The 17871-nt window shown below is 39.4% G+C and overlaps 1 protein-coding gene across 1 annotated transcript in view; it reads right to left on the bottom strand.

Annotated features, from left to right (window-relative positions):
• The window catches only part of cnot1 (CCR4-NOT transcription complex, subunit 1), a 220410-nt gene that overhangs the window by 56168 nt on the left and 146371 nt on the right, over positions 1–17871 (bottom strand). Inside the window, 2 exon segments of the mRNA XM_072279270.1 lie at positions 1436–1613; positions 5880–5957. Coding sequence (XP_072135371.1) covers positions 1436–1613; positions 5880–5957 — 256 coding nt within the window.

The raw sequence follows: 17871 nt of genomic DNA, 5'->3' as shown, positions 1-17871 counted from the left end.
GTTGGTGCAGTTTCTTAGATGTTGGCTATCGGCCATGTTGAAAACCACACCCAATTATTTTTTCTATCTGTAAGCTTAAAGAAATGAATGCTGGTGGACTACATGACACTGAAATGGCAGAGATCATGGAAGCCTCACCACCTCGACTTTCTACAAGAGGTTAATAGAAAATCAGATACATGCAGCAATGCAGCCCCATTGGTGTGCTGCATGAGCTTAAACAGGGATTCACCACAGTGAATAGCCGACAATCTTTTGAACATTTAATGCAAAGAAATTGCAAGCCTTGGGTGGATACATCATGCTGTAAACACAGAATAAACTCTATGAATAAGCATAGCTGGGAATCCCTGCAGTCCAATATTAACAGTTTAAAATCTCTACAGCCAAAATTTACTTTTTTGCCACTGATTAAAGAACAAAGACTGAAAATCAATTCTAGCATGACACACTAGAGGAGTAAATACAATATATATTTAGTTGTACACCCACACCTCCGCACCAACTCCCTCTTTAATTTAACTGCAGGGGCAGTGAAAAAGCATGACAGATTTCTGGTGCAGCAGGGTCACGAGCAATAAACACAGCCAAGGCAGTAAAATTGGAAACAAATGTTAAGTTACAAAAAATATCATTAATAACAAAGCTGTATTAATTTTGGCAGAGGTGGGTATGCAATTCTGATATTTCAAAGACAGATAGCTAAATAGACAGAAGGGACAAACAGCCCTTCCCTCTTAGCAATACAAACAGTCACTCTATTTAGCATTAGTTTCAGATAGAAAATAAATCTGAACAATTATCAACATAATATCCAAAAACTTTTCCCTAAAAAATCATTTATCAGCTAAATTAAAATGAATGGCAAAATATTAACACAAAAATGCAGGCATACCAAACCCTAGGATGTTTAATTCCAGTGTCCTCCGTTCTACATCTTACATTACAGTCAGGACTGAGGTGGTAGCGTCTGGTACAGCACATCATGAATTCTAGAATTATATAGCAATTACAGTAAAATAGCTGCTGCACCCCAAAAAGATTGCACAATGGCCACGGCTGTTAGAGTATTAGAACCTGCATTTTTGAACCTTCAGCAGACTGACTCCTCCACTGGAAAAACATTTCCCCTCCCAGCTGCCGTGGAGCCACTTCTCTTCCTTTGTCAGCTAAAGACCAAGGCTTCAATCTGGCCTACTGGCAACGCCTGCAAATGCACTTCTCCCTGGGTCCTAGTGCACTCCGCGTTAGTGAAATCTGACTCTCCCCATACTTTACACCAATGCTCTCATTACGCAAGCAACCAAAAAGGTCAATGGCCACATACAATTTACAGTATTCTGCTTGTAATTAAAATGAACAATGCAGTGTACAACATTTGTTTTCTACGCAAGTGAAATGATTTAACACTGAACAAAAAGTAAAAGCACTTTACCAGTGGTGACAACTACTGGCAGTTCCTCAGGTATTTTGGACTCTCTCTTTGGAGCTGATAGCTGCTCTTCCAGATTTGTCAATTTTTCTTTGTCCTTCAATAATGTTCCAGGCTTCAAGTCATTGATATCCAAAGCCAGATTTTTACACAAGACCTCGATCTCAAACTTCAAGTTTAACTAGAAAAATATTTGTGAAAATGAAGACAATTAAATAACCTTCCAATCTAATGCCAGAGCAAAAGGAAACATAAATAAATTACCAACAAAGCTCATGTTCAAATTATCGTGGATCCTGGCTCCAAATTCTTGAAAAATGCAATGATTAGAAATGCAATCCAGGTTGAAATTTGCATGAGTGTATTGCCTTGGGTATATTTGTAATTTGATTTAACTTCCTTATGCGGCAGTCTTGTTCATTCTGCCAGCTTATGAAACCAAAATTTTACAGGGACTGAGGACTGTTTCTTTATCTTCCTGACACAACATTTCTCAACATCTATAGCAACAGATATTAAAGTATCATTTGCTTTTGCATTTCAAAACGGACATCAAACTTATCACCTGATAAAATAATTGTTTCAGACTGGAACCACAAATACCTAAGATGTCTTTTATCGGATACTAACAGCTGACAAATGTCAGGCACAAGCACCAAGACTGCTTTCAAACCCTTGGGGAAATGATCTTGTTTTGGGACAATGGAGACGAAATGAAGACTTTAAAGGGAGGAAAGGTCCTTAACTTGATGGGTTGTCTGTCATACCTGACGAAGATGGTTAAATTTGTGTTGTTCAGATGATGAGAAATGCACAAAAAACCTATACTGGCGAGTTTTTAAAGTGGTAAAGTTGGTTTGCTGGGGCAGTTCAAAGCTCCCGACCTCAGAAGTCTGGGTCCAGTCATCACAACGGGAGTCTTCCTTGTTTGGAGTGAGTGACCATGACTTCTTCTGAGTCTTGTCACGCCCTTAGCTCTCTACAAAGCATTGTGGAACTGCCTTACTGGCTATTAGATCTCACTGTTGATTACATCCGTCCAGTCCGACAGAGCTGACTTCACATGCTAGGACAGCTAAGTCCCTATCTCACCGGTGTATGAGGCCCACCAGCTACCCTCAGCTGGTTTAGCCCCCTGTTGAAGCAGTGACCATTAAATTTGTACTTCAGTAAAGGGCAGTTTCAGCAAGTGAAGGCAGAATGTGCTGGTACCAACTGGGAACCTCAATTATGGCTCAAGACCAAAAAAAGGAAACCAACTAACACAAGCTTTAAAACATTTCACGCATATGTGGTGCTGCCTACTCCCGAGTAGAGATGCTGTATGTAGGTATTCATGTGCAAACAGCACAATATAGTAATTTACCACTGGAAATGATACTTCAGTTCAGACTCAGTCCTTCACCCTACAGTAGACCTGACATCATTCTCCAGTTGCATTCTGTTCTTTGGAGGAAAGAGTTTTGAAAACAGTTACAGCAAGTTGTCTGAATCATACAGTGCAGTAATTCCCAGCTGAGCTTAGTCAGAAAATAAAATGGAGGACTAACAGCACCATTTAATCTCCCACATGAAGAAACAGCTCTCGATTAAAACACAAGTTCTGATTTTCCATTTTTGGTTAGTTGGTATATTTAAAATCATTCCATGAGAGATGGTGAAAAGTTGGAGACACTTCCAGTCTTTTGCATGAATTATGCACAAAAAGTTAGTTACTTGGCTAAGGTACAAAACACCATAGACAGAATGTTATTTCAGTTATTTTAACATCTGTTAATAATGCATCAGACAGTACGCGCCAGTCAGCTAGCATATCTATCTGCTGGTTCTTTGATAAAAGCTCTCCCTGTACTTTACCTCGGAGCTCCAGGAAAAATGTCACTCAGCCCTGGATCAAAAACTGTACTTCCAAAAACTCTCAATCATTTGCCATTCACAGCAAAAACCTTGTATAGTATCCTAAGTATTTAGCCCCCAACCCTTTGATCACATAAATGAGTATTATAATCAGGGATTTTGATCAATTTAATTGAGATATTTCATTTGTGAACAACATGCTCCTTTGCCCCTCACATGCCAGAAAAATGGGAAATTATAAAGCATGAAAAAGTAAAAATACAAAAAATGAAATGTCAGCAGTTCAAAAGTACTCATCCCCTTTTGCTCAGTACTCAGTTGAACCACCACTCACAGCTCTAACAGTGGTCTTTTTGGATAAGTCTCTACTAGCATTAGCAATGAAGCAAGATTTGCCCATTCCATCTTGCACAATTCTTCAAGCTGTGCCTGGTTAGTTGGGGATTGGTGGTGGACAGCAATCATCTTCTGGTCAATCCTGACCAGATTTCCAGTCCCTGCTGCTGAAAAGCATCCCCATAGCATGATGCTACTCCACCATACTTTGGAGTAAGGTTGGTGTTACCTGGCTGATGTGCAGTTTTAGATTGCAGTGTGGCTGTGGTTTCATATTTTTTCCACTTTTTCATGAGGAACTGCACTGAGGTCTGGGTGCCTTTGAGATGGTCTTGTACCCTTCCCCCAAATCTGTGCTTCTCTATTATCATTTCCCTGACTTTTCTTGATTCTTTTGTCATCATTTTGGTTGGTCTGTGGAAAATCTACAACACTGTTGGACCTTACAGAGAGGGAGTATTTATTCAGGTGATCCTCCAATTGTCTGCATCAACAAATTGGGTGAACTGGTAAGGTAATGTACAGTATTGTACCAGAAGTTAGTGTAGTAATTATAAAAGGGATGAATACTTTCTCAGCATCACAATTTTGGTTTTATTAAATTGTTGACAGGTTTTGGATTTTTTCTTTGATTTGACATGATGCACAACCTTTTGCAGATTATCTTAAAAATCTTCAAAATATTTTAAATTAAAAAAATTAAATAGTAAAATGTTAAAATAGTTATGGGGGCTGAATATTTTTTCAAGGCACTGTATTTTCATTTGAAATTTTGAAACTATTCCCATTCCCAATATGTACTTAACTGCATTTCGAAGATTATACATTGATCCCAAACCCACCTTTTCTACTTGTTGTGGGAGAAAAATTCTCATGTTCTACTAGGTATTCATATTAATAAACTTACACATCTATGTACTGCAGGATCCTTTCAATGAAAGACCTTCAGCCTAACTTCTCCAGAAACCAAGTGATCCAGTGGACAGCACCAATGTTAAACTTGATAATTATAACAGCTGTTACATTTAGATCCAAGTACATGAATTCTTAGTGCAGCCTGGTCTCAACGTTCCTACTGGTTTCTTTCCCAATGTGTAAACAAATTTACAAACAAACTGTCTATAACTAATCCTTCAATTGCTTTCAAGCTTTCAGAAAATGTAATTTTATATAACAGTAAGGCAGGTTATTTCTAGCTTTCTAAAATGGTATTATAGTAGATAGAAACATTTTACAGAACCCCCAAATATGGATTAAAAAAGATACCCCAATTAAATGAAACAGGATTTCATAATAATAACATTTTGAAATTATTCAGAGCAGAATGTTTAGTTTTAAAATCAGCGTCGCTATTCACCATATATGGTGGATGTTGCTGGAACAGTACATCATTAACCAGATGAGTGCATTCTTTCAGACATAATGCCAACAGTCCTTTTTTATCTTATTGTACTCTAAAAGTTTCAGTTGTATAGGCATCTTTCCCAAACTTGAAGCAGTGCAATGTGGTGGAATATTGTAAAAGGAAGAGTAAGAATCAATAGATTTATGTTTCCCCTCCCCCCACCTTAGTTCTGCACTCGGCACTTGCACTAATCATGGAAGAGTCCAAGTTGTGGGCATGATACCTTGGCACCGGACATTTACGGCCTGCCCCCAGAACATCCTCAGACTGTGTTGGTCATTGATGCAAACAACACATTTCATTGTATGTTTTGATGTACATGTGACAAATAAAGTTAATCACTTTTTATGTGCATAGACTACCTCTGATGTTCCTAAACCTAACATGAGCAGTCATTTGTGCTACAAATTTAGGACAACGGATTTTTAAACAGTTTCAGCAAAATTTCACAAGCAATGTAAACATTTTTCAATTTAACTTTACAACCTGTCAAAATAAGTTTGACAAGTTATAAAGGCTCCCAAATTTGAGCAAGCAGGTGGGAGAAGGAAATGAAACATACTAAGATTTTATAATCACATACTACAAGACCCAAGACCACATTCTGTTAATTTCTCCCCACTCTACTTCTCCCTACAATAGTTTCTGCAAGAAATTTAGTCTTAAGTTTAAAATTAAACAAGTAAAATATTTTTGATTTCCTACTTTATACAAAGTTCAGCAAAAGCAAGAGAATTTACTCGATAATATGTAGCCATCTTTCAGCAATGAAGTTAATGTAAACCATATTCATAGTATAATAGCAGGTGGCAATAAGTTTTAAAGAATTTAGAACAAATATAAACCTACCTTCAAATCATGCTCTTGATGTAGCTCTGCTAATACATTCATGATAGCCATCGTCCACGGATTTGGAGGCCTGAAAACCTACAGAACACAAGATAATTAAGACCAAATACCTGACACTCTTAAGAAAGGAAATCTAAGATAAATACTTCATACATTATTCCCCTCCACCCCATACAGCTCCCTCTTCACGATATTTTCTAGCCACTAGACCTACATTTCTCCTGCAGCTGTTATAATTTTTCAGTTCCTATTTTTTTTTCCATTGTGTACTTGCATTAATCCAAAATTAGCTTGATTCCCTTGCTCAATGGATATTCTCCTTAACTTATCTATGGGGTAGATGACACAATAAGCTGATACAAGTGGGTTCTGTGGAAGTTTCAAGAACTTTAACAATAGCAATACACAAACACAAGAGATGCTGCAGATGCTGGAAATCCACAGCAACACACACAAACTGCTGGAGAAATTCAGCAGGTCAGGCAGCAACTATGCAAACGAATATATAGTCGGCATTTTGGGCAGAGACCCTTCATCAGGACTAGAAAGGAAGGGAGAAGCTGTCAGAATAAAAAGCTGGGGGAAGGAGGCTGACAAGGTGAAGCCAAATGGGTGGGAAAAGTAAAGGCTGGAGAAGAAATTTGATAGCAGGGGAGAGTGAACCATGGGAGAAAGAGAAGGGGAGGGGGGCTTCACCAGGGGAGGTGATAGGCAGGTGAGGAAAAGAGGTAGGAGTCCAGAGTGGGGAATAAAAGAGGGAAAGGGCAGGGGGAAAATTTTAATAAATAAAAATTTTAAATCACTGGAAGGAGAAATCGATGTTCATGCCATCAGGTTGAAGGCTACGTACAGTCCAATTTTTACCTTACACCTTCCACTCTGAGAGTGACCTCATCATGGCATGAAAGGAGACCATGGACTGACATGTCAGACAGAGAATGGGAACAGGAATTAAAATGGTTTGCCGCAGGGAAATTCTACATTTGAGGGATGAAGCAGAGGTGTTTGACAAAGTGGTCTCTCAATTTAAGCTGGGTGCTGCCAATGTAGAATTGGCCAGACCAGATACAGTAGATAACCCCAACAGATTTGCAGGTGAAGTGTTGCCCCACCTAGAAGGACTGTTTGGGCCCTGATTGGAGGTGAGGGAGGAGGTAAATGGACAAGGGAAACTCAGAGAGAGCCAATTGCAGAAACCGGTGGGGAGGGGGGAGTGGGGGGTGGAATGTTCTTGGTGATAGGATCCTGCTGAAGATTGCGGAAGTTGGAAAGAATGACGTGTTGGATGTGGAATACTAAAACAATTTTTTTTTAAAAAAAGGTGAAACAGCATTTAAAACTGTGGGAGACTGGTAGACTGGTAGAATTGGATACTATGGTGAATTTGTTATGCACAATGAACTGTTATCCTTAAAATTTAACACTGACTTTAGAAAGATACTTTATTGATCCCAAAGGAAATTAGCATCACAGTAGCATTACAAATAGACAGATATAAATATTAGAAGAGAAGTAGACATTTTTTAAGTTACTACAGACAGTCTAACGGGAGGTTATCACTTCCCCAGCTATAGGTTGACTCATTATAGAGCCTAATAGCCAAGGGCAAGAGTAATCTCATTTAGTGCTCCTGTCTTAGTCTATTACTAAAAGTGCTGTTCAGCCAAGGTGGTATGCAGAGGGTGCGAAACATTGTCTGGAATTGCCTGGATCTTCTGTAGGGTCCATTGTTCTACCACAGCCTCCAGTGTGTTCAGTGATCGTGATTTAACAATGAGTCTTCAGGCCTTTTGATTCCTGCTGGTAACACTTCTGTTGCATGGCTTAGGAAGTTTTAATGTACAAGGCATAATTTAACTGCACATAAGTATTACACCATGTGAATTCATTTCAAAGGAATACCTGCCGAGAGAACAACTGCCAGTATCTTTCAGTATTTATTCACCATGGGGTGTGGGAGTAGGAGTCAAAAAGTAATCAGATTTGAGAAATGGCTTTAATGAAACCAGAAAGGAATGTTCAATATAAAGGATTATTGCTAAGTCACAACAGAGTGATAAGAAAGCAGTTCTGGTGGAAGGTCATCAACTTAACATTTACAGTTGCAAGAAAAAACTTGTCAACCCTTTGCAATGACCTGGTTTTCTGAATTACTCATAAAATGTGGTCTGATCTTCATCTAAGTCACAATAATAGATAAAGACAATCTGACTAAACTAATAACACACAAACAATTGTACTTCTTCTCGTCTATGCTGAGTACACCAATTAAACAATCACAGTCTTGGTTCAAAAACATATGTGAACTTCTGGGGTAATGCCTTCTACAAAAACTACTTGGAGTCAGGTGTTCCAATCAATGAGATGAGATTGGAGGTGTGAGTTATAGAGGTGCCCTGCCCCATATAAAAAAAGACACACAAAGTCAGGTTACTGACAAAGCCTGTTCTTCTCAAGAAAGATCTGTTTTATCTGCAACATGCTTCCGTCGAAACAACTTTCAGGGGACATTAGAAGAAGAATTGTAGAGGTGTATGAGGCTGGAAAGGCTACAAAAGCATTTCTAAAGACCTAAGTGTTCATCAGTCCACAGTAAGAGAAATTGTCTACAAATGGAGGAAATTTATTACTGTGGCTTCTCTCCCTAGGAGTGGGGCATCCTGCAAAGATCACACCAAGAGCACAATGTGCAATGCTGAAAGAGGTGAAAAAGAACCCAAGGGTAACAGCCAAAGACCTGCAGAAATCTCTAGGACTTGCTAAAGTCTCTGCTCATGCATCCACTATAAGAAAAACAATGAAGAAGAACGGTATTCATGGAAGGACCACAGGGAAAACCACTGCTCTCCAGATAAAAAATTGCAGCTTATCTCTAGTTTGCAGAAGACCACCTGGATGTTCCACACAGCTTCTGGGACAATGTTCTGTGGACAGATGAGACAAAAATGCACACTGCTGTGTCTGGAGGAAAAAGAGCTCTGCAAAACACCACCAAAACCTCATCCCAACTGTGAAGCATTGGAAGGAGCATCATGGTTTGGGGTTGCTTTGCTGCCTCATGGCTTGGACAGCTTGAGGGAACAATGGATTCAAAATTGCATCAAGACATTTTACAGGAGAGTGTCAGACTAGCGGTCTATCACCTGAAGCTTGATTAAAGTGGGATGATGCAACAAGACAATGATCCAAAACACAAGAGCAAATCAACAACAGAATGGTTTAAAATGAAGAAAATTCATGTTTTGGAATGCCCAAATCAGAGACCAGACCCTAATCCAATTGAAATGCTGTGGCATGACCTGAAGAGGGCTGTTCATGCAAGCTATCCCAGAAATATTGATGAACTGAAACATTTTTGTATGGATGAATGGTCCAACATTCCTCCTTGCTCTTGTACAAATCTGATCAGCAGCTACAAGAAACGCTTGGTGGAGATTAATGCATCTAAAGTAGGATCTACCAGTTATTAAATACAAGGGTTCAACTACTTTTTTCAAACTGGACTGTGAATGATTAAAGTTGCTGGTGAACGCAGCAGGCCAGGCAGCATCTGTAGGAAGAGGTACAGTCGACGTTTCAGGCCGAGACCCTTCGTCAGGACTAACTGAATGAAGAGTTAGTAAGAGATTTGAAAGTGGGGGGGGGGGAGAGGGGGAGATCCAAAATGATAGGAGAAGACAGGAGGGGGAGGGATGGAGCCAAGAGCTGGACAGATGATAGGCAAAGGGGATACAAGAGGATCATGGGACAAGAGGTCCGGGGAGGAAGACAAGGGGGGGTGGGGAACCCAGAGGATGGGCAAGGGGTATAGTCGGAGGGACAGAGGGAGAAAAAGGAGAGTGAGAGAAAGAATGTGCGTATAAAAATAAATGGATGGTGAATGATTAAACAATGTTTTCAATAAAGATGTGAAAAGTACAATTGTTTGTGTGTTATTAGTTTATACAGATTGTGCTTGTGTATTTTTGTGACTTAGATGAAGATACGACCATATTTTATGAGTAATTAATACAGAAAACCATTAATTGCAAGGGTTCACACTTTTTCTTTCAACTGAAAGTCTATGTCTAGAGGCTGTTGTATACTTTCAGCTTCGTTTTTATTCACTACAGTCCACCAATTCTGTAAATACTAAAATAGTCATTCACAGAAAATGCTTTACCATTTCCCAACAAGATCTCTCAATGACAATTGATAGCGGAAAATAAAAATTGTAGGCATGTAAAGACAACAGCCAATAATCTTAAATCTATATACATCATCCTTGAACTATGATTTACAATTTCAGCTAAACCCCAGAAAAGTGTAGAACGTTGAGCCAGGGAATTTATTTTTAAAAAATATGCTCCTATTCTGAAAGATGCAAAATAGTTAAAGCAATCAAACACTACTGTCTTCAGATATAACCTTTAACTATAATATGACTCCCCCACTGCAAGCTACTCACCATACAAGTGAAGAATTCACAGCTATTAAAAATATTTTACCTCTATATAGAATGAAGCAATCTGACTTAAATGACAAAGTCAAAGCCATAGATGACTGCAACTTCTGTCCAAATACATACAGCTTTTCACATAGCTGAATTTTAGTTTTGTTTTTAAATACTACTCGAGGTGGGGGGGGGGGGGGGAAGATACTGACAGCATGTCACAATTTCAATCATTGGTACTCCATGCAATGAGTAAATAATTCTTTATTGTGCACAAGCAGCATTTATCATGAACATTTCATCTTACTGTTAATAAAATGTATTCAAATCTGTAACTCTTTTCAGCCCAAATTCCCAACTCCTTTAATCCCAAATATGGGGCTTGAATACATTGAATGACCAAGAAACTCTAGACTGCTGGAGAAGAGAATTTCATGCAACTTATGTAAGGATTCTTCATCTCAATCTAAAATGTTATCCCTCTAACGAGAGAATCAGCAAATGCTGGAATCCAAAGCAATACACACAAAATGCTGGAGGAACTCAACAGGCCAGGCAACATTTATGGAAAAGAGTAAACAGTCAATGTTTCAGGCCAGGACCCTTTCACCAGGATTGCAGTTTGTCCAGCATTTCGTGTCTGTTGCTCATGTTATCTCTCCACTATGTGAGAGTGCAGCTGTTATAGAGCTTCTCCAATGTCAAAAGTCTCCCTCCTACTTTTCACCAATTATTTTAAAATCAATACCCTTGGTTTTGAACACTCCATCCTGGGATTTTGATCCTCTCAGTCCAAAATTATGTATATGTCATTTAAGTTTTCTCTAAACCTGAGGTTCCCAAACTGGGGTCCATGGACCCCTTGGATAATGGTAAGGCTCCATGGCATTAAGAAGGTTGGGAACACCTGCTCTAAACCTTCTCCGTGAGAAAGAAAACTACCATAATTTATCAAGTGTTTCCCCATAGCTACAAAATTTTCAGTCCTGTCATCATCCTGAAATATCTACATATTTCCCAACGCAATCATATTTTTCCGCAATCTGATGACCTGAATTGTACATGGTGCTCAAGTGGTAGACCAACTAGTATTGCAAAAATAATTTCACTGCTTTTATATTCTGTGCCTCAGCTCTCGTTTCAAGCACTTAATGACATCAAAATTATCTTTGGACTTTGGACTTACATCGGAAGGTTTTGTTACTGTGCATCACTCAATATCCTCCCGATTTACTGCATATTCCTTGCTTGCTGTACTTCCCTAAATACATCACAACATATAGAACATAAAGTAGTACACAAGTAGCTGCTACTTGTTCACTTTCAAGCCTTGTAGTGTTCAGGTTTGGCCAAATAATAGAGGCATTTGAAAATAAACTGCATTGAGTCATAAACAATTGTTCTTTTTGTGCAAATAAAGTAGAATAAGATAGCAAATTAGTAAAAATCTATAGGACCTTTAACTTATTTTGTCTGCACTGTGAGAAGATGGTAGTTGTGGATTTATAAAAATTGGATCCTGGGAGAGAAACAGCATTAATGAGAGACCATTTCTCTAATATTAATAATTTTGTTAAAAACATGACACATAAAGTTACCATAACTAGTCACAACCTTATCCTTCCATTCACTGCCTCAGCTTCAACTTTTATATAGCTCTCCACATCTCTCCATCACCAGCCCCAATCTTAATTAACAATCTTTCTATGTCTCAATTTGTTAGCATTTTGTTTTCTTCTCTATCTTATGCTCTTTTCCAGTATGCTCCAATTTACTCCCCTACTCACAATCTGCACTTAACTCTCATCAAAATCACCAGCAAGAGCAGAATCAAAATGCCATATAGTATTCAAAGATCCCAGCACTCACTCCCAACAATGAGTCAGTAAAACCTTGGCCTACCTTAAGCTGCCCTTTTCAATTTCTCTTGGCACATGTATAACTTCATCAACAGAACCATGATTTCTTTTGGATCCCTTTCAAAATCTGGTAGTACTCAAACTCAGTAAAATTAAACACAGGGGCTTCCTGAGTTACAAGAGAATTGACTTACAGAAATTCTCTCATAAATTTTAAAGGAATTTTATAGGATAGTAATGTTCATGGTATTCATTATCAACTAGATAGAGTATTAGTTTCACTAGTTTAATTATGCGCAGTGTTAGGCTGAACACTGATTTGATAGATCAAGTAACCATAGGAAGTATATGATGCGAATAGCTATAGAAACCCCACATTTCTAATTTAGAGCAAAAATTAATAAAGGTTTATAAATAGTTGTCTACAAAGGAACTCTTATCTAACTCAGGGACTCTTCCATATGCGTTCTGTGATGTCAAGATTATTTTTCTGCACCTGGACAACAATCAGTTATGCTTGTATCTGCTAGCAATGCCAGCCATGTCTTCTTCATCCTGGTGTTATCTAAATGACATATCATTGCCTATTACTTCTAATACTCAATTTTCTTTCTAACATTTCAATACTGGAAAAACTTGCTAGTCTACTTCAGCAGGTAATTAATATTCAAGCACAATGATTGTGGATTGGAATCTTAGTCAAAAACTAAGGAAAGAATGGTTACTACCCTAAATGATTGTAATCATGTCCAGTTTTTCCAACATCACAGAACTTCCTTTTGTTGATAGAAAGGTTTTTTTAATTCAAATTCTCCATCCATAAAAATGGAATTTGAACTATAACTCACTAATATGAACCAAATTTGAACTAAATATTGTGACAAAGCTATACCTCCAAAGATTTTAAATGTTCAGAGAAGAAAAACCAATTTACATTTTATGCTATAAAAATTGATGACAGACATTTAAAAGTTAGAGGGAATATTTGAGAAATAGCGCAATATACATGGTCCTTTTAAAAATAATTGTGATATACTGTAACACACTAAGGATTCACTGCTAATGTAATGGCTTCTCTATAATGTTCACTGCTGAGGTAACGGTTTCTCTGTAGCAGTAATGTTTGGGTTATAGCTAGAGATAACAGGATTGTGGCATGCATGTTAGCCAATCAGAGATTGTTGCTTTGTCTTGTGAATCTGGAAGGAGGTTTTCTCGTGGTCTTTGTCGAGGAGAGATGAAGAGGGAAGACACGTGTGGAGACAGCTGGTAGACCACCAGACAGAGTGGACTGGGATCTGAGGGCCCAAAGGTCGGCGACGCTCAGAGGAGATCGATGGTGGCAGAATGGCGACTGAGTGAGCTCCAATGTGAACTTTTCACTTTTCCTTGTATTGGGCCCTTTGTTTTTTTTTCATTACTCACCCTATATTCAGATTAACATTTATAAAGTTCAATCATTTAATTGCATATGGTGTACTGTCTTGATGTTTTGCATTGTGGGTTTGTAACTGGGCGGTACATTACACAGCATCCACACAAACGTGATTTCTCAGTTTGGTGGAGCCAAAGGCTGTTTCCCCCTAGATAAACACACACTGGCTGAGCCTGAGGGTTACATAGGCAAGTATAATCAACAAGGTGCATTAGCAATAAAGTCAGAAATTTTTTTGTACAACTTAGAAGGCAGTATATAATGGCAAGAACTCCCGATCAAGCTTGGTGACCATGCTGTTGTATTTAAAAAATATATTGCATATGCTATTTACACAAAATTATCCTGAACTCATTGCATTTTGTTCAGAGAAATTATCAGCTTTCATTGTGAAAGCAGCTATTCTTCTCATTGTTCTTGCTCCAATTCGGAGACAGCAGAACTGCAGACAATGCATATCCCAGTCAGTATAGATAGGTAACATCTCCACAATCACCATCAGCACAGGCTACGTGCTAAGTGGCCTGCTCGATAGCTTCATACTTATGATTGGCATGTCTATGTACTACTCCAATGCTATATTTAACTTTGCTGATGACACCAATGCTGCTGGCAACATTAAGTGGTAACAAATTGCCATATGGAAAGGAGACTGAAAATTCAGTTGATTGGTCCCATAACACCAATCTCTCAGTCAACGTCAGCAAAACCAAAGAGCTGATTATTGACACAGGAGGTAGACGCTGGAGATCAATGAGCCAATCCTCATTTGGGGATTGGAGGTGGAAAGGATCAGTAACTTTAAATTCCTTGCATATCAGAGGATCTGTTCTGGGACAAGCACACAAGTGCCATTACAAAGAAGGCACGACTGGTTGCACCATGGACTAGAATGGAAACACCAATGCCTGGGAAAAGAAAATTCTACAAAAAGTTGCAGATAAAGCCCAGTCCATCACAGTCAAAACCCTATCATTGAGCACATTTACAAGGAGCGATGCTCCAAGGAAGGAGCGTCCATAATTAAGGATCCCCATCATCCAGGCCATACTGTCTTTTTGCTATTATCAACAAACAAGAAATACTGTAGTTTTAGGCCCACACCACCAGGTCCAGGAACAGCCATTACCCTTCAACCATCAAAAACCAGCATGGATAACTTCACTCACCTCAATGCTGAACAGACTGCACAATCTACGGATCACTTTCAAGTTCTCTACAACTTATGCTCGTAATATTATTTATTTATTCACTTTTAATTTATTTGCACCATTTGCCCTCTTTTGTAAATTGGATGTTTCAGTCAGTGGATTCTGGTTAATTAGAACAGTGGTATCAGTACACTGGCACAATTAAGTGGTTGCTCCTATTAGCCAATGTTTCATGGAATTAGTTAAAAGGTATATAAAAAAAAAAGACAAACTACCATTCACCCAAGTAACAATTTACGTATTTAAATGAAATACGGAACTATAAAACTGTGAATTAGTTTCTAACAGTTATCAATGTAGGAATTCATCCGCTGTGTTCTTTTGATTGACCGTAAGTGAACAAAATTAGTACAGGCACCTAGCACAGATAATGAACTGCCTCTATACAATGCCTTACGATTGCATTCTCCACATTTTTATTATAACATTCAAGATGATCATTGATATCTACAAATTCTTCATAATTCCTAACTTGAAGTAGTGAAATAGTTTCATTTTATTTTTGGCCGTTTCTGGCATCTCCAAGCCAGAAGGCTTAAAACCGTAGTGAGCAAAACAGTTCTGAATTTCCCACCAACATCAGTGACAAAAATTGCTGCCATTTGAATACAAACACACACAACTGATGCTATTAAAAACTGATTTCTCTAAGCGTGGTGTAGTGTTAAACGGCCACATAAGCGCATGCGACGTGACTGACATTAGTTAGAAACTGTTTGGCAACTGCTTCCTGCCCTAATGAAGTGGCACAGTGTCCCATATAAAAGAGGGGAATCTCAGCTATTTTCTTGATTTAGTATTTGTTCTTTAAGAGATGCTCCAACAGCTGTACTCCAACCGATGGCCCATTTAACCAGAATTCACTGTATATGGTTTTTCATAAAAGTCTTTTATATTTCTGTATTTTCTTGCATGAACAAAAATGAATCAAGCTAGCATATGGTGACATACATGTACTTTGGTAATAAAATTATGCTGAACTTTAGTTAGCAGTTCATGAGGGAGCTGCATTTTTCTGTGGGTCAGCATGATTACAACCATTGCACCGCAATGTGGAGGGACTGTAGGTCAAATGCCAGTAAATCCAGACTCTTACTGTGTATCTAAACATTTGAGTTCAGAAGGTACAGAAAGTTGTAAAATTAGTCTTGCATTTTCTTGGGCAGTTGAACGGGGCACGACTGCGCAAGCACGTGTAAGTCAGACCGTGAGACAGCGGGAGTATTTAAAAGAGAGCAGATTAACGGAGCAGGCAACCGAGTAGAGGGAGACAGAGTAGGAAGGCTTTGGCTCCTAAGGCTTCGGCGAGCGGAGGCTGAGGAAGAGCTTCACTCCAAGTGAGGTAAGGCTGGGTAAGTTCCTTTAATAAATCTAATTACCCTAAGAGTGGGTAACGGAGGCAGCAGTTAGGGCAGTTGAGTGCTCCATTTGCAGGATGTGGGAAATCAGGGTGAGCACAATTGTCCCTGATAACTACACCTGCGAAAGGTGCATCCAGCTGCAGCTCCTGACAAACCGACTTAGGGAACTGGAGCTGGAGCTGGATGAACTTCGGATCATTCGGGAGGTAGAGGCAGAAGTAGAGAGGAGTTACAGGGAGATAGTTACCCCTAAGAGTCAGGAGACAAGTAGCTGGGTGACTGTCAGGAGAGGGAAGGGGAAGAGGCAGAATAAGCAGAGCACCTCTGTGGCCGTTCCCACCAATAATAAGTATATCATTTTGGATACTGTTGATGGGGACGACCTACCAGGGACAAGTTGCAGTGGTTGCGTCTCTGGCACGGAGACTGGACCCTCAGCTCAGAAGGGAAGGAGGGAAAACAGGAGAGCAGTAGTGATAGGGGATTCGATAGTTAGGGGGACAGATAAGAGGTTCTGTGTAAGAGATCGAGAATCCCGGATGGTATGTTGCCTCCCTGGTGCCAAGGTCTGCGATATCTCGGATTGAGTTCTCGGTATTCTCAAGAGGGAGGGTGAGCAGCCGGATGTCGTGGTCCATGTAGGGACCAATGACGTGGGTAGGAAGAGTGTGGAGGTCCTGAAAGGTGAGTTCAGGGAGTTAGGCGCCAAGTTAAAGGACAGGACCTCCAGGATAGCAATCTCAGCATTGCTTCTAGTGCCACGTGCAAGTGGGTTTAGAAATAGTAAGATAGCACAGATCAACACGTGGCTGAAGGCATGATGCAGGAGGGAGGGCTTCAGATTTACAGATAATTGAGCAGTTTTCCAGGGAAGGTGGGACCTGTTTCGGCGGGACGGTCTAAATCTAAACAGGAGGGGGACAAATATTCTTGCGGGTAGGTTTGCTAGAGAGGCTCTGGTGAATTTAAACTAGATACGAGGAGGGAAGGGAACCTGAGTGTAGGGACAGATGTAGGGAAGAAGGAAGAAAAAGAAAATAGTAAAATTGTTTGCACAGTTAGTGATAAACAGAGAGCAAGAGGTGGAAAATTTCTTAAATGCACTTATTTTAATGCTAGGAGCATTATAAGAAAGGTGGATGAGCTTAAAGCATGGATTGATACCTGGAAGTATGATGTGGTAGCTATTAGTGAAACATGGTTACAGGAGTGATGTGATTGGCAACTAAATATTCCTGGATTTAATTGCTTCAGGTGTAATAGAATCAGAGGGACAAGAGGGGGAGGGGTTGTATTGCTTGTAAGAGAAAATATTACAGCAGTGCTCTGGCAGGATAGATTAGAGGGCTCATCTAGGGAGGCTATTTGGGTGGAATTGAGGAATGGGAAAGGTGCAGTAACTCTTATGGGGGTGTATTATAGACCACCAAATGGGGAGCGAGAATTGGAGAAGCAAATTTGTAAGGAGACAGCAGATATTAGTAGTAGGCACAAGGTTGTGATTGTGGGAGATTTTAATTTTCCACACATAGACTGGGAAGCCCCTACTGTAAAAGGGCTGGATGGTTTGGAGTTTGTAAAATGTGTGGAACATAGTTTTTTTGCAGCAATACATAGAGGTACCAATGAGAGAAGGGGCAGTGTTGGATCTCCTGTTAGGGAACAAGATAGGTCAGGTGATGGAGGTTTGTGCT

The sequence above is a fragment of the Mobula birostris genome, chromosome 15 (assembly GCF_030028105.1).
Source record: "Mobula birostris isolate sMobBir1 chromosome 15, sMobBir1.hap1, whole genome shotgun sequence".
Lineage (NCBI taxonomy): Eukaryota > Metazoa > Chordata > Chondrichthyes > Myliobatiformes > Myliobatidae > Mobula > Mobula birostris.
Note: the sequence above shows the minus strand (reverse complement) of the source record. Positions and strands in the feature narration are given on the sequence as shown.